The sequence below is a fragment of the Coturnix japonica genome, chromosome 3, assembly GCF_054131305.1.
Source record: "Coturnix japonica strain WE chromosome 3, WE-NBRP24, whole genome shotgun sequence".
Classification (NCBI taxonomy): Eukaryota; Metazoa; Chordata; class Aves; order Galliformes; family Phasianidae; genus Coturnix; species Coturnix japonica.
In genome coordinates, this window is record NC_140665.1 from 2,826,733 (window position 1) to 2,851,493 (window position 24,761).

At 48.2% G+C, this 24,761-nt stretch overlaps 2 protein-coding genes across 2 annotated transcripts; both read left to right on the forward strand.

The window, feature by feature from the left end:
* Positions 1–10,044, forward strand: LOC107310709 (uncharacterized). The gene is made up of 10 exons (XM_015856597.3): positions 1–1,594; positions 1,827–1,866; positions 2,364–4,259; positions 4,600–5,538; positions 5,963–6,028; positions 6,905–7,005; positions 7,699–7,763; positions 7,989–8,140; positions 8,214–8,366; positions 9,313–10,044. The coding sequence occupies exons 1-10, from the start codon at positions 1,499–1,501 to the stop codon at positions 9,633–9,635; spliced, it is 3,831 nt and encodes a 1,276-aa protein (XP_015712083.3). The 5' UTR covers positions 1–1,498; the 3' UTR covers positions 9,636–10,044.
* A 6,246-nt stretch (positions 10,045–16,290) lies between these two features.
* On the forward strand, positions 16,291–24,122 carry LOC107310707 (uncharacterized). The gene is made up of 5 exons (XM_085541017.1): positions 16,291–16,427; positions 17,148–17,292; positions 21,789–21,993; positions 22,319–22,451; positions 23,955–24,122. Exons 1-5 carry the CDS (start codon positions 16,291–16,293, stop codon positions 23,968–23,970), a joined length of 636 nt encoding a protein of 211 aa, XP_085397143.1. The 3' UTR covers positions 23,971–24,122.
* The last annotated feature ends 639 nt before the right edge of the window (positions 24,123–24,761 follow it).

Consider the following 24,761-nt stretch of genomic DNA (forward strand, 5'->3'; position numbering starts at 1 on the left):
CCATGCCCAGGCTTACATGGCTTCGTATAGATTCTAGGAGATCCCTTCTGAGCTCACTGCCGCCAGGAGCGATCCAGTCCTTGTGTTTGATTTCAGTCCTTACTTCAAATAGCACATCTACCAAAAAAAGTAAATAAGAAGAGCTCTGAGCAAGTGCAAGCAAAACAAACAGGACTAAGTGACCTAACCCGGCATGTCAGCCATAGCAGTGCTGCTACACAAGGTAATCCTATCAAGTGACACCCGAGTGTTTCCAGGGGTTGAGCATCAGGCAGAACAAGTTGTTGAGAAAAGCAGAGGAAATCTTAGCTAATGCTCAGCCTTGGATCCTGGAGTTGATCTCTGAACAGAAGACACAGAGCACTTCCTCTTTCTCTGTGCACCAATGCAATCACTAGAGGGAGATAGATAGAATTAAAGTTACTTACCCGGAGCTCAGCAAAGTTATGCTGCTTTATACATTGCTGGAGCGTAGATGCAAGTAGATTTGCACGAGGATACTCATATAGAAACAGCTACCAGGCAAAGAAACCAAACCCCAGCATGCCAGAGCTCCCCAGATATCTATAGTGCAGCATATTAACAGCACACAGGGCTCTACCAGACCGTTCAGCCCCTCCAGGGCTCCTCACCCAGGGTTAAATCCTCATGGTGAGATGTCAGGGGTGGTTAGCCCACGGCTGCTATAGGGCTGAGGTGGAGATGGACAGAAAAGATTTTAAAAAAAGAAGAAAAGAATGTATTTGTCATTGAACATCTGACAGCTTGTCAAAGTGGGGCAACATGGAAGAAAGGATTTATGATTATTATTATTTATACTGAATTATGATTGACATGTTAAAGGGTACGTTCTCAAAGCCGCATGTCAAGCAGCCTAATTGCCTTCTCTGCGTTGCCCCTAATGACAAGCTAGGCTACTGCTGCTGGACGAGCTGCTGCATCTGGTAATTTGCACACCATCAGCTGGGCTGGCTGCTTGCTGCCTTGCAGTGTGTAGGCAGGGAGAGGAGCCCTCCTTGCACTGAGTGCTGAGTGGGGGAATTACAGCATCCAGCCAAAGCTGCTTCAGATGTAATGGAAACACTCGATTGTACAGCAGGGTGCTCTCCCTGTAATTTGTTTTTGGGGTTTTTTTAAATTGTTTTAGGGAGAGTGGGGAGAAAAAACAAACTGGGCTTTACTCCAAGGTCACCCGAACAACATCAGCAATGCTTTAACTCCAGTTTCCAGCATGACATGTTTGGCTGGTTGGCTGGTTGGAGCCTGCTTACCAAAACAGGGAGGGCAGAAAGGATACTGTGAGGCTAATGAGCACAGCTGATCCTTGTTTATGACAAACTAATTGTTATCAGGGGTACCTGGGCAATGTATGGGTGCATATATTGGCAAGAAGGTGGAGTGTTTACTCCACTTGGGGGAAACTTGCTGAGTTGTTTAGGGGAGGAAGTGGTACTTCAGGAGTCATTTGGGTCTGGTTTTAATGGTGTGAGGCCCTAGCATGAGGCTTTTGACCTTTCTGTTGTTCCTACTCCTGGTGCCCTTGGTGTGGGGACCTGCACCAGGATTGCTGCATCCTGGCTGTAGAGCTGTGGGGGTGAGTGAGGGGTGGGTACCCTGACCATTCTGGGAGTGGTAATGCATTGGCTGTGTCCCTTAAAGCATTAGTCAGGTAACACTGCTGCTGTTGGAGGTGGGGAGGGGGCTGTGCTGCTTGGAAAAATGAGGTGATGAAGGGGCTGGTGTCAGTGGTCCTTGCTCACCTGTTTCAGGCTGTGCTAGTGCAGATGCTGCTGCTCAGGTCTGCATTGAGGCTGTTTTCTTTATAGGTGTGTAAATCCTGCTCAGAACATCAGGATGCTGAAGCAGGTAAGGCTTAATTCTCACACTAATGTTTCTCTGTCTGTACTACAACTCCCTTCCCACTCCCAGTTTTGCTGGGCACATCAGTCTCTGGTGTGGGAAGCCTGGAGCAGTCACCTGGCTGTGGGATGGGAAGAGGAGGGACAGAGCTGGTATAGAGTGTTGGGATGGGAGGGTTCTGAAGCAGGAGATTTGGCTGCAGCAAGCTGTCTATAGGCAGCAATTAAAGCACAATCCAAACAAACGTGTATGTGTGGAAACAGTTCTTGTTGGAGGGATGGCAGATCTGGGAGCATCCCAAGCTGGTGTGTGCACTTGCACCCTTTGACATCCTTCCCCTGACCTCAGGCCCTGAGGCAGGCACAGCAACGTGTTCTCCTGCTGATGGTGTGTCATGCAAATAGGAGATAGGAGAGCATGAAGGTGGTTTCTGGAAGGAAGGACTGGTCTCTGCTTGGCAGGTGGGGAAGGAGGAGAACTTGAGGTTGTCCATTGTCTTCTAGGGACGGCGTTTCCTTGGATATCAACATATGTGCCCATGAGGAGCTGCCACAGAGTCTTGAAGGGCACGTATGGGGAGTTTTCTCCTCCAGAATATCACAGTGTTTCCCAATTCAACTTGTGGTGTAACTGGACGATCCGGGCAGGCTTCAGGAAGCATATTGTAGTTTATATTCAAGGCTTTATCACACAGGAGGATTGCAGCAGAAATAAAGACAAAATCCTCTTTGAAGGAGTTTCTTCGTTGGTGGAAAACGATGTAGTTTATGCTTGCTGGAAGAAGGAGATGCATGTTTTTGCCACCTTTGCTCAGGCTGTGCATGTTGTGTTGCTGAAGAGGTACTTGCCAAATTGCAGAGACACCCAGTTTAAAGGCAGGTATTACATCTTCCAGTACCAGCAATGCGAATCTCCCTCCAGAGTTGCTTTGATTCCTGAAACTCTCACTCCAAAGCCATCTAAGCAAGACAGGGTTTTCCAGACTGGATGGACAGACCACCATGGAGGCTCTGCAACCTTGATACCTATGGGAAGCCCAGTAAAGCTTGTCCCATCCCAAGGTGTAAGTACACAGTTGCTGGGCATGCCAGCTGCCCGCACACAGGGCTCTGAGCCACAGACAGGGCCAAGGATCTGTCAGGAAGAGGGAGGTGTAGCTCGGGATGCCCAGTTGTTGAGCTGCACCGCCAGCAGAGGAATTGCTCCAGGTTACACACATGGGTTTTCAAGCACGCTTTTGAAAACACCTTTGTTTGGAGCCTTGCAGGTGGTGGAGTCTTCATTGCAGCCCACGGGTGTGAGCTGGGAGAGTGGGCAGTCTGTACTGCACCCCACCCCAAGGCTGGAAGATCTGAGATACCTCCAGTTTACCATTAAGCCAACACGCACGAGTCACATGGACTTGGGTGCTGATTCACAGGCTTCCTCTCCTGGCAGAAGAGGAAGCCAAGAGAGCATCGGTACCACCGTGTCCCAGGGGCTGGGTTTAAGGAAGGATGGAAGCCGTGCCCAGCTCAGCATCCCAGCTGATGGAGCAGCAGGCAGTGATGCTGTTGACCTTGCAAGGGACCTGATGCCCAGCCTGAGCAGCCACTATTATGATGTGGTGAGTTTCTCGCAGCTGCTGCCTGAGAGAGAGCAAAGAAGTTTGGGGGCTTTACCTGTGACTCAGCCTGGGCTGGAAACAACCTACCTCCAGCACATGGAGCTCATGGATCTCCTCCCCCTGGAGAGTTCCAGGGGTGGCATTGAGGAGAAAGTGGTGCTGTGTCCCACATCACCATGGGCCAGCCTCCAGGAGCATTCTCACTTGTGTGCCCAGAGCCATCCTGTCCTGCAGGCCGTCTCTGTGCACCCTGGGAGCCTCCCCACAAGCACCCAAGCTTGCAGCTGTCTGACTGCTGAGGAAACTGAGATGGCCTCACCGTTACCTCCTCCCCATCCATTGGCAGCCCCCAAAATGGGTGCAGTTGTGTCTCCTGGCCACCTTGGCCCTTGGGTGAGAGAGGATGCCCTGGAAGGAGGTGGCCACCAATGGGAAACCCTGGCTCCTGTGAGTGAACCCTCTCCAACCTCCATCCCAAGGCCTTGTGTGGGACCTCCTCAGGCCAAGGACCCCCTGAGTCATGGCTCTGGGGTGACACCAGCTCTGCTGCTACCGGGCATGGCTACTAGTGACAAAATGATTTCTGCCTTGCTCGCTGGGGCAGTTCAGATGCAGAAAAGAGTGGGAAGTCTCCAGGTGGGTGTGGGAGAGCAGAGAAATTCCTCCTTGTGCGCTGCCCACTCTGATCCTCCAGCAGTCCAGAGGAGACAAACAGTGCCAAGAGTCCAGGAGGCTGCTGAGGGTCCAGTATCCAGAGTCATGGAGATGCCAGGACAGCCACAGAAGCACACTGGTAGGTAAAGTGTTTCTTATTTTGGTGTGAGCCATCTTCTCAAGGTAGAACTAATAGGTGAGAGATGCTCCCGCTGGCAGTCCCAGCCTGGCAAGTGTGGCCCTGGTTGCTGGGGTCTTGGCTAAACCTCTTCTGGAAGCAACAGCTCACAGTTCCAGCCCCCAGAGGCTGGTAGAGAAGCTGGATCCTGGGCTCAGCTCCAGTCCCAGAGTAGGGAGTTGAGTCTGGGGGTTGAAACCACAGGGATCCTGCAGCAGTGGAGGATTTGGAATAGGGTATCTGTGTCCTGGGGTATACACTGGTCACTGATTGTGTTTCTTCTCTGTTCACAATGTACCAGAGCTGGGACTGCCCTGGGTGATGGAGTACTTCCCTGTTAGGAGCTGCCATGCCATCTTGCAGGATAGGTTTGGGGTGTTCTACCTCCCTTTGTATGGTGACATCCATACCAACATCTGGTGCAACTGGACCATTTGGGCAGGCCCCCAGAAGCACGTTGTCATCTACATTCAGGGGTTCCAGAGCAGTGAAGGCTGTGGTAAGAACCAGGACAAGATCATTTTCCAAGGGGTCCTTTCACGTGTGGAAACTAAGGTCGTGTATGCCTGTCACAGCCAAGGTACGCTGATCTTTGCTGCACAAGCCACTGCGGTCCACGTGCTACTGCTGTTAAGAAATGACCCTCTAAGCAGCAAATACAAACATTTTGAAGGACGGTATTATGTATTTGGAGACTATGAAGCTGTGAGTTCTTCAAGTGGTGCTGTAGCTCCCCAGGAGCCCCTGCAGGAAACCTCTAAAGGAAAGAGCTGGAGGAAGGGGATAACACAAGGTTTGCAGCCCCTGATGAGGGCATCCCTGAGCCCATCTGCTCCATCTACTGCAGGTAAGATCCAGGCCGAGGTGGTCAGCTCAGAGGACAAGGGCCAACACCTCCCTGATCTTGTGAAAGATGCTTGGCTTGGTGCAGACCTGAGTGAGCATGGTGAGCTGCAGGGTGAAACAGAGATGGAAAGAAGCCTTACATATGGTGGCACTAAGGGGAGGGAACATGATGAAGATGTGTTGGAGGCTCCATCAGGAGGAGGTGCTGGGCCTGAAGCAGAGCTGCCTGCCTTGGAGGTTACAGAGGGGGATGTAGAGCTGGTGCCTGCTCTGGTCAGCACAGCCTCACCCTACTCAGCTGATGTCCCTGCCTCGGAGGTGATGCCTCAGGGTGACAGAGGTGTGTCTTCTGGAGATGTGCTGTCACCAGGACAGGAGCATGAAGATCTCTTTGGTAAGTTGTTTTTTGGGTTGTCTGGGACTGAAGTGGTGCTCAGTGTTGTTCAATACCCATTTCTAGAGAAGCAGCACTCTGCAGAGGTCTTGTTTGAAGATGTTGCTGTTGCATTCAGTTGGCACCCAGTTCTACCACATCCAAGATGGTGGGGTGGGCATAGGGTTACATGTTGTTTCATGCATATCTATGAGCCAGTGCTCCTCTTAACAGAGAGAGACTGGCTCATAATCCCAGGGGTCTGAGTTACTTGTGTAGGAGCAGCCTTTCCTCCACAGCTTACACCAGAATCAGGCTATGTGTGCCCATCTTGGTATGAAACCTTGCTGGTGTTCTTCTTGTGAACTGACACACCCAGTGTGTGTTTTGCCCCAGGAGGCAGAGATCAGTGGCCGCTCTCTATCTCTCTTCTTTTCTCTGTCAGATCTGGCTTCAGTTCTGGCATCTCTGAAGAATGGTACAGCACTGCAGTCCCTGCACCACCCCGGAGGTAAGCAATGCAAAGGCTTGAGCATATCTTAAAGCACAGCCCTAACCTTGGTGCTGTACATGGCCATCCTTTGCCCATCAACTTTATGAGAGTGGAGGGCACTCCACTGGTGACCATCTGGAAAGTACTTTGCACTTACCCTGGAGAAACTGGAGTTCATATGCAAAAATCTGGCATAAATGCTGGGATGCTGGAGCTACACTATTGCTCAATGGCTGTTAAATACTGCTTTTGTGACGGATTCTATCCTCACTTAAATACATGTGCACGATGTCTCAGGAATGCCTGGTTCCTCAGCTTTGCTTTTCAGACTAAGGAGAAAAACTTGCTTATGAGAGTGTCAGCAACTAAGCAGAGTTGGGTTTGTATGTATAGCAAGCCACAGCAATGGCTTGTGAAAAAGAATCAGTATAGAAGGGGACTGATCTTTGAACAGGACTGATGAATGAACAGGCTTTAAACAACATATTTTGGTAAGTGTATGTCAGCCTACATTTAACCAGCTGTTTGTGCTGATTCCAAATAGAGAGGGGTGAGAGATGGAGGGCATCTAGGATATCACAAACAATGGTGGTACCTGTTAGGAACGTAATTGCTGAGGAAGTTGGAATGCAGTGGAATGAAGGTTAATGCTTTGTGTCCTCTGTTCAGAGATCAACTCCAGGATCCAAGGCTGAGCACTAGCTAAGATTTCCTCTGCTTTTCTCAACAACTTGTTCTGCCTGATGCTCAACCCCTGGAAACACTCGGGTGTCACTTGATAGGATTACCTTGTGTAGCAGCACTGCTATGGCTGACATGCCAGGTTAGGTCACTTAGTCCTGTTTGTTTTGCTTGCACTTGCTCAGAGCTCTTCTTATTTACTTTTTTTGGTAGATGTGCTATTTGAAGTAAGGACTGAAATCAAACACAAGGACTGGATCGCTCCTGGCGGCAGTGAGCTCAGAAGGGATCTCCTAGAATCTATACGAAGCCATGTAAGCCTGGGCATGGTCATGGGAAGAAAAGGCAAATGCTATGTACCCCAGAAGCTCATCTGTTAGAGATCACATTGTGCTCTTCATCCCAGGGATTTTCTGTTAATGTCACATGATGAGCCAGCATTTGAGTTGCTTGTGCTGGTCCAAATCCAAGGCCTAATGCTGATGCCCTGCAGCCTGCTCACAGCGATGGTGTTTTGGTGCAGAAAGGCACTGCAGAAACAGATGTGACCAGCTGAGGGTTGTAACTTGCCTCTAGAAACAGGGTAGCTTGAACAGCAAGTCCAGGAGGGGTTAGACTTGTGTGCTCCCAAGTCTTGCTTTCTGGGACGCAGCCTACAGTGGGCATAGAGCTCACCATGCTGCCTGCTCCATAGAGCTGCCACTCGCACGCTGGATGGCACCCAGCCCATCCACTCTTTCTCATCTAAATGCTTATCTGGGGATTCTGTTGCTTTTCCTAAATTACCCTGTCTGCCTGGGGGAGCTGAGTTAAAGCTGAGCAGATGGGAGGCATTACAGTGTCTTAGAGAAAAGGCTCCCAGCACAGGGTTATGGGATGTCTCACATGTCCTGAGTGGTTTGTGAAAGGGAAGAGCGGGATGGGAGGGAGGGCTGAGGAAAGAAGTACTTTGCTGTCACAGCTGTGCCGACTAAATGCCCAGTCAGCGCTGGTCACTTGCCTTGCAGATCCAGCAGAACCTGAAACTCCCTGCCAACAGAGTCAACGAAATCAAGTTGAAGGAAGCCAAGAGGTATGCTTGTTGATATGCCACCTTCTTGATAGGCACCTCTGTTACCTGTGGTGCTCCTTGGATATTGGCTTCTTTCTCCTCCAGTAAAGCTGTCTCTTGTCACAAATTCCCTTTGCAAGAGCCTGCAGCACTGTGGCCACCTGCTAATGAGTGGAAGGGCTGTTGCAGCATTGCTTGGCCGTAGTGCCTTCTTCCTGTCTCACCCTGGGCTCTTCCTGCCCACAGGACGAGCAATGCCAGTCTGCTGCTCACCTACTGGCTCCACCTGAAGCCAGAGATGAGAAATACGTCCCTGCTGCTGCACTCCCAGCTGGGGGAGCTGCTCAGTGCTCCGGTGGGAGCAGGGAAGCTGCAACTCGTCTCTCTGCTGGTGGAAGGTGGGTGCTGTGGTCTGGTAGCAGGGCCTTTTTGTGCTGAGCCTAATGTGACTTGGATCCTGTTTCCCATCAGATGTGAATGAGTGCAGCTCGGGGGTCAGCCTGTGTGGGGAGGAGGCAGAGTGCTTCAATGGTGTGGGCACCTACCTGTGCCGCTGCAAGAAGGGCTACAAGGACCATTCTCCCACCAAGTCTGGCACCCTGTGTGTCCGTAGTTCCCAGTCAGGTAGGTGACACAGTGATGTCCTCGTACTTCTGCATGTCTCATGGTGATGGTACTGAGGAGGTGTATGGTTGTGTATGCAGAATTAGCACCAACACTGCATATATGAGTCTCTTGTGCAGCAGTCTCAGCAACCACTGGCTCATCAGAGTGCTCCAGTTTAGCAGTTCTGGCCATGTCTTTGCTATTGCACATTACACTGCGTGCTTACAAATGACTCTGCAACTGGCACCATGGCTTTAGGAAGGGGGGAGATCTGTGTCAATGCAAGGCAGTTCCCAGGTAGCTGTTCTTGTAAGGGGAGGAAAAATAAACAAAAAACAAGCACTTCCTGCTCTGGCTTCAAGAGCTTCTCGGGATTTGTGCTCAGATGTATGTGGGCTGGAGGTCAATGTGGTCCCTTCTGAAGCTGGGGGGCAGGTATGTAGATCAGGTGGTGAGCCTTGCTCTTGGAGTACAAATGGTCTTCTTGTCCTGTGCTTCTTGATCTACTTTCAGAGGTGAGCCTAGATGGCCATCCAAGGGCTGGCCTGCATCAGTTAACTGACTCAGGCTAAAATCCTGCTGCTTCTTCAGTGCAATTAAGCACATCCCCTCCCACAAGCTCCTGTAAGCTGAATGTGAGCTTGCAGGCTAATTGCATTTCTCATTTGTTCTCTCAGCCCCAAATTCATTAACCCGTTATGCCATCAAAGCCTACCCAGACTGGTTAAGTATAGCATTAACGTAATGTTTTATAAATGCATATTTATCTCTGGGGTCCCTGTGTGCCTGGAGGGATGGTGTCAGCAGTTACCAGCCTCTATGTGGTTCCATGTGAGTTCAGGAATGGCTCTGCTGGGGAACCCATCTCCTGTGGGGCTGGCCCTCTGTCTAAACATTTCTTTGGGGCGGTGGTTTGGGGGTGTTGGCAGAGCATCTCTAACTCAGGCTCTGACTCTTCTGACAGGGTTCGGCTTCCTGCTCCGCCATGGTGACATGCTGGTGGGGGCGGCCATCATGGCCAGCCTGGCATTGCTGGTGGCTGCTGGCACCTTGTGCTGGGCAAAATGGCAGAGACGACGTGCAGGCAGGGCCCTGGGGCCTGAGGAGCCACCAGAGCCAGCTGCAGAGGAGCCGCCAGTGATGGAGCTGCGGGACTTGGGGGACTGCCTGCGTCTCGACCCCTTCCAGCTGAAGCTGCGGGCCAGGCCCCCTGAGTGGCTCTGGGGGGCTCGGGCACATCATGGCCAGGCCTACAGCGTCTTCCTGGAGCAGTCAGCCCCGCTGTAGGGCTGCCCTCATTACCTGTGCGCTTAGTGCTGACTGTGCAGTCTCACCTTGCGTTTTATGGACCACCACTGTCCCCCAGCCTCTCTCATTTTTGTCACTTATTGGTTTATTTTAAATGCTTGTTTCCCTTTGGAATCAAATGCTCTTTATATTCTCTTCCCCCTTTTCCTGCTTGAGATTTGTGCAGAACTGTTGCCGTATAATAATTAACACCTTTCTTTTAAAAAATAATGAAGGAAAAAAATAAATGTTTCAGTGCTTGATTTGGGAAGTTAAAGATTAGCCTTGTCCCTGTGCTCAGGTGTGCTGCTTTCCTCTGCCCATTGCATACAGCCCCATTGGAGCCAGTGCTGGTCGAGGAGCGCGCCAGACTCAACTTCAAGGTCTCAGAGATGCTACTGGCATTCCTGAGGAATGGATCCAGCACTTTATAGTGCCTATGTGCATCCTGATTGCTGAGATGCCAGCTGCAAAGAGCACCAACCATCGCTGCATCCACCTGGCTGGCAATACGGTGCAGTTGTATCTCCATTCCTGGGCTTGTAACTTCCTTATCTTTCCATGCCGAGGCTTTTAATACGTAGTTTGAATAACCTTTTTCTTTTTGGGAAGCGCGTGGGTGCGTGGCGGCAGATGTCCCACTGGAGGGCACTGTCGGCTACTGAAAACCCAGCGCAGGCTGCTCCGATCAGCTGAGCTGGCCCAGAGATGGGGCTGCCAGATGTGGGACGACGCTGCGAGCAGCCCTCGGAGCAGCTCACGGGCCATCTCTTTGTATTTGCTGACCTACTTTCTCTGACTCGTTCTGCAGATGCGGAGGCTGAAGAACCCGTGCTCCAATCACAGTCTCATTCAAAAGATGGGGTGCTGGTGGGACCCCTGCCTGCAGGATGAAGCCCCCAGCCCCAGCTTTGGTTTGGTGCACAACAGGCAGAGATGCAGCTCTCAAATATGCTTTGCTTGTAGCTTCATTAGCTGTACATATGGTCAACAGGCAAACCACATGTAGAAAACACTCAGTGAAAGCTAAGTATGCCATGAATAGCAGAGAACTGAATGCTAGCATCTCCCTGGGAGGAAGATAAGTGTGTGTAATCTTCCATCATAAAGGAGGAAAGCATCAATGTGTCTGTATTTGCACAGCTTGTGCTCGTGTTCCCTGCTGAGGCTGAAGAGCGCAGTGGGGCAAAGACAACATTGCACTTGCTATTGGAAATAAACTTTCTCAGCCTCGTGAGAATTGGGCTGTAAAAGCTGGGGAGGATGAAGATCAGTCTTTCCTGCCCTGTCCACATCCCATAGCCTTGCACTGAGCCCATCTCCTTTCTCCTTGCAACTCATCCTGAAACCAACCAGGGCCTGGGAAGGATTTAGCAGAGAACCTTCTCCCCTCCTCCCTTCTCGGCTCTGCTAAGGAGCCCTTCAGGCTGGGTGTGCAGGTGTCTGTGCTCTCCCACCTGTGTGGTGGGGAAGCCTAAGGTGCAAAGCTCCCTGTGTGTGGTATTGTGGAGGTGTTTGGCACAAGGTGGTTCCTGGTTGTGTTCCTTGACATGCCTGCTTAAGGAATGTTTTTTTGTTGGTTTTTTTTCCCCCAAATTAACAAACACAGCTTATTAATGCAAATTTGATGTTTTCTAAAAATTAGAAATGCTCAGATTATTAGTTCAACAAAATGCAAAGTGCATCTATTTGGTTCTTTCCATAGATCACCTTCTTTTGTAAATTTAAATTCCTTCAGTTTAAAATATTGTGAAGAAATTATATGTATACTTTATGTATAGAACTATTTATATACATACACATATGTACACACAACTGTACTTTATAGTCATAAACACCCATTACTTAGCTATTTATATTATATACACATGGCATGAACACGCTCAGTGAAGAGTTGGTGCAGGCTGAAATCATTCCAACAGGTTTAATGGAATAACAACAGTGAAACCATGAGTGAATTACCAAGAGACACAGACATACATATATTAGATAAGGGAAAGACCAATTAAATCAGCTCTTTGATTTTCCTATTAATGTGGAATGTGCCCCCCACGTTTCTCCTGCTGTAGCGTGTGTTTATGATGCAGCGAATGTGAATTGTTCGCAAGAAAAACCTGATGCAGGCTGTGCTATTCCCAGCCCTGCCTGTAGGAGCTGCGCGGTTAATAAGCAGATTGCAAAGAGTTACGTTACTGCATAGTGCAGCTGGGACTTCTGGCAGCTACATGGCGTTACCATCCTGCTTTTCATCTCTCAGCTCTGCTCCAGCTGGGATGCGTGTCCCCGGTGACGCTGCGTTGCACCACAGTGGTCATAGACCTGTGGGCCGAGCCTGTGCTTCCCCCTAAGCTCACAGTGGGGCAGCGTGAACCCAGGGGTGTGGGACGAGAATGGAGGTGTGAGAATGGACGCGTCTGTGTGCTGCAAAAGGCGCCTGCTCTGCCAAGACCTTCCTCATCTGCAGCGGAGTGAATTAATAGACAATAAAATGAGGGAAAAAGTAAAATCTGCTGGGTCTGTAAATCTGAATTCTTGCACTGCAGGCTGGGATTGACTGGAAGCTATTCTGCTTCTGCCATCCAGCGTGGATTTATCATCTCTCAGTGCGGCACTGGGCAGGTTCACAGCCCTGGGCGGTATGAAACCCCTCGCTCAGTGGATTGATGGGCTGTGAGGAGCAATTTTTTTGCAGTGGGAACCATTCCCTCATGTATTAGCAGTGATCTATTACAGAGCGTGCAGAGGTCGGGGAGAGCCTGTGATTAACTTGGAAGCAGGGAGGTGTCCTGTGGGGAGCAATAGGGAATGGCAGCTGCTTTCTTTCATTAAAGAGTCAGTGAGCCCCAGTTCAACTTGTTCTTCCAAAACGCTTCAATCTTTGGAGCAGGCAGGGGAGGCTTCATCTGCCTGCAGAGCTCAGATGTGAACTGCAGAGCTGGGGGTAAAGACAGGGAGGCACTTTTTGATGGGGCATCCTTCACCTTTTAGCCATCAGCTGCCTGACCAGGAGAGCCAGCAAAAAGAGATCTGCTCAGTCCTGCAGTGGCAATGGCTGCCACCTCAGTGAAAATGAGACAGATCACAACAAGCAATTCAATGGGCTGCTTGGTTGGATGTATGGGCTGAGCTGCATGTGGAAAGGGTCCAGCTCCCGAGGCCACAGGCTTACAGCTCATTGCCTCTGCTTGTGTTGCAGAAAGAAAAACAAAGGGTGAAACCCAAGAGAAAGGGCAGTATTGCTGTTTTTAAGTAACACAGCCCGTTGTGGGACTGGGAGGGTGATGGAAATGATGGAGGTTTGGGGAGGCCCCTGCATGAAAAGCTTTGGGATTGGCCTGACTTAAAGAGGAGAGAAACAACAGGCTGTGGGAGTGATAATGTGCATCAGACTGGCTTCTCTCATGCTTCAGGAATGAGGGGATGAAAAGTAATCTCAAAAAGCAAACCTTAAACTCATAACAGAAATGCTCTTCTTTAATCACACGTAATGGGCTGCTGGGGCTCACTGGCAACAGATGTAGCTGAGAGCAAGTTCTGTGTGGCCCTGTGGCACTTAAAACGGACAGTGGGTGTAGGAAGTTTCTGCTTCAGGCCACAGCTCTTGGGAACTGGGAAGAGAATCACAATCATAGGATCACAGTCATAGAATCACAAGGTTGGAAAGAACCTACAAGATCATCTGGTCCAACTGTCCTCCCTCTACCATACCTACAGAAAACCCAGATCTCCTAGCTCCCTATCCAGATGCTTTTTGAACACTGCAAGGGAAGAGGTTTCTTTACATAGCAGAGCAAAGCACAGGATGCTGGTGGGGTCACTGCTGGTACCTACAGCTGGACCTGTGCTCACTGGAAGCAGGAAGGTGGCCAAATGACCAAAAAATGGAGGGGGTATTGTTTGATCTGCAGGAATGTTACAGCTTTGCATCTCAAGCAGATTTGGAGCTGAGAATCAACCTGCCACAATGTGTGGAGGAAGTGCTGGGCATATATGTGTCTGCAGCAGCTTAAATTAACTAGGCAGTGCCAAGTAATGAAGCCTGCTCAGCTGCAAAATGATGGTGCCCTTCTGCTATATATCTAAAAAGCTCTTCCCCTCTCTCCTGTGCCTTCATCAGCAAAAGATGCTCCTCTCCCCACTCTGTGGCTATCACAATACAGCATGTGAGAGTTTGATTTCCTCATTAGCACTGCTGCCATTACCTAGTGATTACCTGCAGGTGTGTGTGCAAGCACAGGATCTGTTAGGATGGAGCAGAGCAGCTTGCTTTGTGAAGGTGAGGAGTGCTGTCTAAACAGCGAGTCTTCCTGGAAGGAGTCAGCACACACTGAGTTGGGACTGTTCCTGGAGCATCTTAACTTGTAAGTGATTAGCTGTTAATGATTATGCTATAAATTACTTAATATATGAATACTCTTCGCAGCATCAATTGTACCCCATGACATCTACTAGGCTGCGTGAAATACACATAATTACTGGTGCAGAGATGAAATTATAGTTCTTCCACCAAATTCTTGTACAGCCACCATTGCTGGGTGCTGCAGAGAGTGCAGGCAATGATGATGTGCAGGCATTGATGTGCCACCATGTGCCTCTTTGACCCCATGTCTAGTGGTCCTTCTGAGTTACTCCATAAACCTCCACAGAGTTCAGGTGGAACATCTCCCCTGCAAGGACAGGCTGAGAGAGCTGCACTGTGCAACCTGGAGAAAAGAAGGCTCTGGGGAGACCTGGGAAAGGCTTTTCAGTATCTGACAGGGGCTGTGAGGAGGAAGGGGACAGACTCTTCAGCAGGGTCTGCTGTAACAGAACAAGGAGAAATGGTTTCAAACTAAAAGGGGAGGATTTAGACTGGAAGTAGGGAAGCTTTTTACACTAAGGGAGGTGAGGCATGGGCACAGGTTGCCCAGAAGTGGCGGGTGCTCTGTCCTTGGGGACATCCAGGTTGGGCTGGATGGGGCTCTGGGCACCTGATGGAGCTGTGGGTGTCCCTGCTCAGTGCAGGAGTGCTGGACTAGATGGTCTGTAAGGGTCCCTTCCATCTCAAAAGATTTAATGGTTCTCTGAAATGCCACCCTGCCAATGTGGCTCTACAAGCTGAACAGCCTCAGGATAACACGCTAAGCTCCTTGTAGTTAGATTTAAAAGAATCTCCTGCAAAACATCCTGGTTTTATCCCAATTTTGTTTTTAAATACTTCTGCTTTTAAAAGCTGTAATAGTTAAAGCCACAAGGAAGAGCACGTTCTCCTGGTAGGGTACTTGAGTTCAAGATGTTTCTCCAGTGACTGACACTGTTTACAGCCCTGAAGAGGGAGAGGAGGAGTCTCTTGACTGAGATCACCACAATATTTGTGCTGGTATGTGTGTTTTAGACCTGCCCTTGGAATTGCTCTAACTGACTGCTGCTTGAATTGCTGTGGGTATTTGAGATCTAACTTTCCCCCAGTTCTTGCTGGCCTGGCTTGCAGTAATTCTCTGTGGTGTGATCCTGGGTTTGGATGTTTTCAGCTGTTCTGGGGGCAATATGAAGTGCTCTAGGTTTGCTTAGAGGCAGAAAGGGAAGCAGGGGTGGAGAACACAGTGGAGAACATTTGCATGTGGCTGAGCGCTCAGTAAGTGCAAAACAGCTTAAACTTATTTAAGAGGTTTTCTAAACTACTGAGTTTAAGCACTTCTCTTAAGGGTTGGCTGCACACCTGAAGATGTGTTGCAGTAAAAATGTGGTTGATAGTGTTAGCTGCAGTGGGCTTTTGGTCTTGGTTTCCACACTAAAAGCACATCATTGCTGTGACAAGGTGCAGTGTTACTTGAAGATTTTGATGTTCAACTCATGTACATCCCCTAGGCCTTGCCCTGCAATGGGGCTGCAGCACAGTTTGCAATGTCACAGTCTCTTAGTACTCTGGAGACAGTGCTGGTTGGGATTGTGGAAAAGACCTGACAGGGCTTCCAAGGTACAACCTGTGAGCTTTAAAAGTAGTCAGGCTGCATTGTTTGAGGGTGGCACTCAAAGCTTTTTAGAAATGAAAGATGCTGGCCTCCCATCTACACCGTGACAAACCAGGAGTTTAGAAACGGGCTTTTTGTTCAGTTTGCTAGGTGATGTGCTCCTAGCCCAGGTCTATGCACTCTTGATTTCTCCCAGCTGTAGAGGAAGAGAGAAATAATCCCTTTCCTATCCTAACCAGCTGATGGTATGCCCATTGAAACTCTGAGTGCTCGCTCTCCTGCTGCAGCTTCTTGATGCACTGTAAGGATCAGGAAGCTATCAGCAAGGAAAATGATCCCCAGATAGTATGACAAGGATTTCTTTCATTGCTAGCAAGAGAAAACGCTGGCCCGCCCCTCTGCTGGCAGAAAGCAGGATTGAAGGGATTTCCAACCATTGTTTTTCTCCTGAACGATTCCAGGCAGCAGCACCCATGTGAGTGTATGCTGCTGACAGCAAAGCCAATGCTTCGGTTTTCATTAGTTTTCAAAGCAGACTGATGTGGGAGCAGAGGAAATGAGGCCATAAGAATTGCTAAGAATGCAGTTTTGAAAAGCACTATTGACATGTTTAGCACATCAAAACTATACAGAATTGAGAGCAGGAGCAAACTAGATGCTATATGGCCTGCGGGGTATTAATGATATATATTAAATAGGTGTCAATGGACAGTGCTGTCACTGCAAAGCTGTGTGTTGCCATATGCACCCAAGCTGAGGCACTGAACCAGCTTTATGTGACTGTTCTGCAGGTGAACAGCACAGGCTTTTCTGTAGGTCTGGACCACACGTGCCTGGAAAGGTGCCTAATTCCCATATGAGAATGGGAAATTTTTGTCCCATGGGATGGTGCTGTGATGGCATATGATGGGAACTGTGGCATGCAGCAGGCAGGGCTGGCCTGGAAGTCTTGCAGTGTTTGGAGAAGAATCCAGTCTGTCAGCCTTCAGAGCCACAGCGACATTTACCAACTCAGAAGCAAAGTGTCTCCAAATGCTGTGTGATTTCCCTAAATTACTGACCCTCTAATGGTGGAGAAGAGGAAATTATTTGTTATCTAATCATTCATTTAGGTTGGTGATGGGCAGAACTTTTACCTGACTGAGATGTTCAAAGGAGCCTGTAAGACAGTTGTGGTGTCAAGGCGGCTGGGAGAAATACACCTGCTTTCTCACTTGGGTGGGATGATGCACCTCCTCAGCTGCACGTGCTTGCTCTGGTTTGGCATTCATTTTGCAGTAATAGCATGAAAGTAAGTTTGATGTGCAGGTCCTGCTGCAGCTCCTGTCACAGCTGGTGACCGCACGGGGCTAGAATATTGGCAACTGGCTGCAAGCCAGCATTAAAACATTCAAGCTGCTGGCTGCCTGATTAACTGCCAGCAATACAGCCCAGCAGCCTACAGCAGTGGCAGCCGGCCATAACGGTGAAATTAAAAACACAAACAAACCCTTCCCCGGATCCCCACAGGAGCCCATCTTTTTGTCAGAGTTTTAATACCAGTTAATATTCCTATTGACAGGGCAACGGCATCAGTGTTTCCATGTGTGCCAAGGGCAGCAGAAGAGCCCCTCCGGTCCCAAAGCTGCCCTGTGCTGGGGAGTGGCTTTGGGATGGGAGCAATGAGTGCTCAGCAAGGAGGTATGAACTTGCTGGCAAAAGAGCAAGTAGGAGCTGTCCTGATGCTCCCTTGCCTTTCTGAACCAGCACCAGCCCTTCAGCAGTGTACAATTAAAAGCTATACTGAGAAACATGAACGTGGCTAAATGTGTTGCAGATAATGTTTAGGAAAAAATTATTCAGAGCATCCTAAACAATCCCTTGCAGACTATTCCTCACTTAATTTTATTTCTCAGACTCCCCTTGTAACTGTATTTCATGCTTGGTGTTTCTGAAAAAACCCCAATGTATATCATTATTCAGTAACAAAGTAATCCAGAGCTCTCCTTTATTTCAGTCTTTGGTATCCTAAAATGATCTTAATGCAATAACTGAGGGTTTTTATTGTGTCGCATTTCATCACTGCTGACCGCGGCCAGCCTAGCTGATCCTTTTGCTGCTGCCTTATCAGTATTATCGTAATATGCTGTTTTCCACTCTACTTTCATGACTTTTAGGACTTCTTATTTCTATCCCCTGTGGGATGGGATGCATGACCAACCTTCACTTGGTCATAGAGCTGTAGACCGCAACCCTCTGGTTGTGGCCATCCAACCAATTCCTCTTAAACTGAATAGTCCAACTTTCAAAGCCATATGTATTTTTTTCAGTTTAGAGACAAGAAATCATTGCCAGGCATCAGAATTTAGTAATGCTTCTTTTAGGTGTGACGCACCAACTGAGCATGCTTACTCCCATCACTTGCCCTTCAACAAGGCAGACCATAGTGGTTCACCAGGATGATCCCATTGCCTCCTCTTCAAACAGAACCTGGCCCACATTGTCAGTCCAGAATGATCCGTATCAGTCACAAGCTGTTGTTTCCTCTTTAAGCAAGTGGGTACCATTAGTTGCATGGAAAAGGACGTGCTGTTCAAAGCTCCAGCCTACCACAGACTTTCTCTGTGTGAAGTTACATTAAATAAATCCCCCTTGTATTTGCAGTATATGTGACTGGGTATCAGCAGATCCAATGTTCTCCTCGCCTTAATGAATTCAGCTGAGGGCGTGGTTTGAATAAACTGAGACATGGTAATTAAACAGGGTTCAAACATTTTTGCTTGAGTTTTTGACTTGGAAATGGCACAGCCGTACAAATGTGAATAGAGAAGGGTCTTTTCTATCCCTTCAAGAAGAACACTGGCTTCTTTCATAGACTGCAGGAACTCCTACCCTACCACTGGATGCTCAGGGGAAGTCACCAATACTTCTTCAATCCACCTGGGAAGCCATAGGTTTTAGCATGGTCATTTTTGTAGCTGTCTGCCAGATTTGTTCTGCTTTTCTCTATGGTTTCCCTGTTGTGCTTGTGTTTCTTGGCTAGCATACGCTTCCCAAATATGGTATTTCTGTTACTTTCAAACCTTGGCTCATCTGAAGTAGAAGGTGTTTTTCATAATGAGTATAAGTTGCATATATTCAATGAACATGGATTTGTGTCCTGAAAGCTCCTGATTAGCTTGTGCAATAAAGTTTCCCCTGAACCCTGTAAGATTTCAAGACAGTAACTCGGCAAATTTGTTTCCTTTTAATAAATTTTCTATTCTTTCAGAAGCATCTGCCATCAGCATATGCATTTTCCCCACAGTGTTACGCTTCTTGAATCTATTCATTATTAGGGTTTTTTTCTTGGCCTTATATACTGATTTACCTGCCTCCTACAGAAGATCTCTTTCCTATCTTTGCTTTATCTGCCATGTGATCTTTGTCCTAGAGAAGCAAGATTTGTTTTTCAAAATCAATGACATCTGAAGCCTTACCTAGCTATCAAATATTACTATTGACTACCTTAACTGACTGAGTAATGGTGCTGATTCTACCAGCTTCATTAACCATTTACATTTAGATTAAAGCTAACTCCATTCTAGTTCATAAGAGACAACGGCAAGAGTGAAATGTATGATCAGAGTGGATTATAGAAAGGTCACTGCTGCACCCTTTCTTCTATAAACTGTCTTGATTTATCTGTCCCTTATCTCAGGGCTGCCTTATCAGATCTGCCTAAGCAAGGTACACAAGTGAAGCTTCAAAATTTCATTTCCCTTTCTCAGAAGTCCAGCCTACTATTGAAAAAAATAATAATAATCCTTTTACAACGTCCATTTCTGACAAGGAACACATGCTGATGCTCAGCAACGGTGCCCTTGAACAAAAATAATCCATCTTCAAATTGATCAGTAAGCTAAAAATAGAATTTTAAGGCAATATGCTGCTACTTCGTCTTCAGTTAAAGGAAGAATGTCAGTACAGATTTCCTTCCAAGCTGTCTGCTGACCTTTCCTAACAGTAAACTTGCTCAAGTAATATAAATGCAGGGTGCAGTTCTTCACAGATTGTTGCCATTCAAAGGGGAACGTACCAATAGTTATTTAGATTATATAGAAAAACAATCAGTGGTTCTCCGTGCAAATTGCCATGTGACAAAAAGGTTCTACTGTACACCTGACTTTCAAAACTGTCTAAATGCTATTTGGCTTTATGACAAACTTATGCTGCACTTTCCAGTGTTCTTAAGATTCCTCCCTTCTGTGGAGCAGGAAATGGCCACAAGTTCAATCAGACTAGACATAAGAAGGAACTTTTTCTCTCAAAGTGTGATCAGACACTGGAATGGCTGCCCAGGGAGGTGGTGGAGTCGCCATCCCTGGTAGTATTCAAGAGGTGTCTGAACAGGGAACTAGGAGATGTGGGTTATTGGTTTTCTGTAGGTATGGTGGAGGGAGGACGGTTGGACTAGATGATCTTATAGGTCCTTTCCAACCTTGTGATTCTGTGTGTGTGTGATTGCAAGTCCTCATTCACTGCTTTGTCTTCCTGAGTGCTACTGCCATCTTCTCTTGCCTCTGGGTCGTGGGACTGGGAAACTCATGGAAAGATTGCAGCTGTAGATTCAGAATGTGAGTTGTTAGGTAGTGGCAGGCTGGCTTCCTAATTGAACGTTGAAGCTGGTAATGGTCTGCTAGGAATCCTGAGTAATGCCAGTGCAGTGCTATGGGATGATATTATTAAGTATGTTGCTGAAGTTTTATGTCCTGGACTGGTTTGTACCTTCAGCATTTCCAGGCAGACCTAACAGTTGATCTGAATGCTGTTACCTGTATCAGCACATCAATATTCTGTCTCTCTCTCCAGCAGAGGGGTGTGTATCCATTTATCTTCAGCTTTTGGTAATCATCTTGCACGGCAATTGATCTTCCAAGCCTATGGTTTCCTTATCACTAACAGCAAGGATTTTGAATCAGGCATTGCAGCCTTAGCTCTGGAGAGCAGTTTCTTGTTGTCAATATTAGTACACGGCTGATTTTTTTTCAGCCCTATCATGTTGTATGTGATGTATTTGGTGTCAAAAGCCTTCCCACTCATTAGACTCTTATCTTAGAATAAATTTAAACTTTTTAAGATGATACTGGAGAAAAACAAACAAACAAAAAAACATAGATTGTGGCATTCTGTAGTGCAGGCAAGAGATTCGATTACTACAGGTGTATCACTGTCTCTTCAGATATTAGTCTACTGCATCCAGGTGCGCATAAGGAGAAGATGCTGCTTTCTTTGAGTCTGTATGTTTTTTTCAATAAACTATTGGAAGGCACTGAAAACCACCAGCGCTCTGCTTTCCCGTTGTGCTATCAATCTGTAGTTCTCTAACACACATAGATTCTTACTGGTGGAGCTGAGGTCTGCACCCTGTTCTCTACAGAGAAAGGCAGTATCTGGAGTCAACCCCATTGTACTGGGTCAGGAGAAGATTGTACGCCTACAGAACACTATGACATTTGAGTTACATTCTACAGTTATTAGGGAAAATAAGTGCTGAGGTTTATGATGCTTCTGTTTGGGCTGTTAGGCTCTAGTATGTCGCTATCTGTCATTGTAATGGATCCTACAAGTTCCTCCTACACCTCATCAGCCCTGGCTTCAGTACTCTGCAGCAACGTAACTGAGATGAATATGCACAATATTCCCACTGCATCAATTAAGAATGTCTTTACGAGGAGTTTCTAATGCTCTTTTTCTGCTCAGCAGCCAATTCTGCTGTTGGTAGAAGCACTTAGTTTAAAATCAAAGGGGTATGTGACTTGGTAGTATATGGCCTACAATAACCAGACAAGAAAAGGAAATTCAATTGAATGAATTGTACATTCACTCATATGTTGTATTAGGCGAAATACAGGGATCTTATCGAGATGTGACGTGACAGGCCCTCCCCCATATTCTGGGGTAAGTATCAGTAAGTAAGAATGTAACTGACGTGTAATACAGTGGGAGTAGACGAAATGGACGTAGGTTATATAAGGTCGTGTGTGCTTCAATAAATCGCCATTTTACTACCCTACCACCTTGGTGTCACTTGGTAATTGGTCTAACTACTGCTTCAGTTGGAGGCGAGAGATCGTAAAGCCATTAACGATCGTAAAGCCTTCAAATGGTGACCGACCGACGTGATCAACGTAATTAGGTGTGATTTGGGACACTTGAAGCAAAGTAGTTGTCTGCGTTACAGCTGCAGGATCCCGTTGCGGTAGCGAATTCTTATCACGGAGTAGCGGAAGTCCAGGGTCGAAGAGGAGTGCGCATCACTCTTCGACAGGTGGGAGAGAGAGCTCGGAATCTCAGAATCTCGGAACCCCCAGCTATCTTCGGGGAAGCGCCAGGGTACGGCCAGGAGACTTACGTTCGGCCGAGGCGACATGGAAGCCGTTATCAAGGTAATTCTTCGCGCTTGTAAACTTCACTGTGGGAAACAGAATCCTTCTAAAAGGGAGGTAACAGCAGTTCTCTTGCTGTTGGAGAAAGAAGAGCTTTTAACAGCCCCATCTGATTTATACAATCCTGGCAGATGGGATGGAATTACGGCCGCGTTATCTCAGAGGTCGCTGGCCACTTGGAAAGTGTTGGAATTCAAAGTATGGGGATTTATCTTAGAAGCGCTGAAAGCAGCGCGGGAGGAGAAGCTAGCAAACCAACATGCTAGAGAAATACTGGGTTTGGAAACGGGGGGAGGCCGCGAGGGGGGTCTTGTCTCTCCTGCAGATTCGGTGGAAGACAAGATGGCGCCGGCTACCCCAGCCACACCTGTTACTTCACCTTTGGAGAAGAGGGACATTCCAGAAGACCGCCCTGAACAGGATGACACCCTGCCTCCACCCCCCTATCCTGACTCCTTGTATCCTTCATTGGACGCTTACAGAGATGAAGGGGGGGGGAAGTCCCCTGAGGAATGTGGTGTTGCTTGCATACTTGATAAGAACAAGGACAAGGAGGGGGCGGGGGAGCCAAAGGGGGGAGGCGTGGTGGTGCCACCAGAGCTGAAGGGGGGAGGCGTGGTGCCACGGGTGAAAAGTGTAGGGGCGGGTGGTACTTCCTTGCTGTCGGGTCCGGCCTGTTGCTGTGTGTACGCCCAGAAAGGGACGGATCGTACGGCCCCGTATGATAGTGAAAGTGAATGTGGGGGTGGTGATTCGATGTGGGGCGCCCAAGGGCCCGCCCAAGGGGGATGTGGCCCCACGGCACCTGTCCCGTGGAGCCCACCCACTCTCACTGATTGGGCCCAAACAAGGGAGGACCTCTGGACAGCTGACTCAGAAACAACAGCTTTTGCTCTGCCGATAGTTGTGAAGCAGGATGGTCCGGCTTGGACTTCTCTGGATTCCAAGGCGATTACTCACCTTGCAGGGTTAGTTAAGAACAAGGGCCTGCGTTCTCCGGTGACTATGTCAGCAGTTGAGGCTCTCATGGCCTCAAGACTCCTGTCGTATGATGTGGTCAGTCTCATGAGGGTGATTCTTGAGTCCGTGCAGTACACACTGTGGTATGATGAATGGAATAGACTACTTCAGGCTGTTGTAGCTGAAGCAGCTCGTGATAACAATCATCCAGCTAATGCACGTACAGGTCAAGGCCGTGCGGCTAGGGTTGAAAGAACTACTCTCTTGCGCCTTCAGGGTTTAGCAGATGATATGGTGGGGTCCCTGGAGGGTCAAGCAAGGGGGCTTAGAGCGGGGGAGTTAACTGCGCTTACAAATGCAGCCCTTCAGGCTCTGCAGACGGTGGCTAAGATTGCGGAGCCTGTGCTCCCGTAGTCTGATATCAAACAGGAGCCATCTGAGTTGTTTTCTGATTTTGCAAATCACTTGATTCGTGCCGTTGAAGGGTCTGACCTCCCCAGGGAGGTCCAGCCTTCGGTTGTGATAGATTGTTTCAAGCAAAAGTCGCTCCTGGACGTTCAGCAGATAATTAGGGCAGCACCTGGGACTCTGAACACCCCAGGGGAGATTATTAAATATGTGCTAGATCATCAGAAGAATACACCCTCAAATAATGATGGCTTGGCAACTGCCGTGCAGGGAATGGCTGCTTCGGTGCAAGGGATGGCTGCTTCGGTTAGCTCTGTGATCAAATCTGCAGTGATGGTGGAAGCTCGCACCGGGGAGGAGAAGGGAAAAGGTCCGTGTTTCAAGTGTGGGCAGCATGGTCATTTTAAGTCACAGTGCCCTGAGAGAGCTGAGCAGAGCGGGTCACAGGGACTGGGGGAGCCTTGTCAATTGTGTGGTTGGGCTGGACATGATGCACATCAGTGTCAAAAATTTGAGGTTTTGCCACAGGGAAACTGGTACGGGAGGGTGCCACTGGCCCAGGTCTCCTTCACACTCTTTTAAATTGGGCCAAGGGTGCAGACCTCATAGTGGCATTGATCATGGACCTCTTGATCGGCCGCCCAAGGAATCCTGAATCGACAGAGTGCAAAAGAAGAGCTTTCTTCTGGACATCGAAGAACTCGGAGAACCCAGAGAAACAACCCCTGCTGCCAACAAGAAACACCATATTGATGCTGCTATGTCTTTTGTCTTTATGTTGGTCACCGATGGTGGGTGTTCATTTGATCCAACAACCTGGGAATCTGTGGGTTACTTGGGTAAAACAAACAGGGAGGACGGATTTTTGTCTTAGCCTGCAATCAACTACATCACCATTTCAAACATGCTTGATTGGGATTCCTGCATGGGGAAACTCCTCTGAGTTTCAGGGATACGTAAGATCATATAATTCCATTCAGGATCCATGTAGATAATTCTGTGCACCAACAGCTATTAACATCACACTCAGAGATTTAGGGAATGACACTGTAATCCTCGCCAGCAGAAGGATGGCATGTGTCATTTGCACATTGAATGTCACTCTCCCCTGGGACCCCCAAGAGCTGCAGATATTGGGATCACAACAGGTACCCAATGACACGTGGGATAAAAAGGGAGGCTATTGGTGGTCTCCTGGATGTATTGGCTTTGCGAGATTTAACCATGAGAGGAGCCATTCAAATATTTTAGACCTTCTCACACCTCAAGGTCCTTATTGGAATGCACGGAAAAATAGGTCGCATCCATTCACTCTTGTTTATCCACACAATACAGAACAATTTACTTGGGGAGGGTCATATTGTGGCTTCCTTCCAAATATATCCACACCAATGGGAAAT

Coding starts and splice junctions, on each gene's coding strand:
- LOC107310709 (XM_015856597.3), top strand. CDS start 1,499: ATGAGGCTTTTGACCTTTCTGTTGTTCCTACTCCTGGTGCCCTTGGTG. Junction 5,539..5,962: donor GGAGCATGAAGATCTCTTTG/GTAAGTTGTTTT, acceptor TTTCTCTGTCAG/ATCTGGCTTCAGTTCTGGCA. Junction 7,006..7,698: donor TAGAATCTATACGAAGCCAT/GTAAGCCTGGGC, acceptor CTTGCCTTGCAG/ATCCAGCAGAACCTGAAACT.
- LOC107310707 (XM_085541017.1), top strand. CDS start 16,291: ATGGACAGTGCTGTCACTGCAAAGCTGTGTGTTGCCATATGCACCCAA. Junction 16,428..17,147: donor GACCACACGTGCCTGGAAAG/GTGCCTAATTCC, acceptor TCCTATTGACAG/GGCAACGGCATCAGTGTTTC. Junction 17,293..21,788: donor ACTTGCTGGCAAAAGAGCAA/GTAGGAGCTGTC, acceptor TCTGCGTTACAG/CTGCAGGATCCCGTTGCGGT.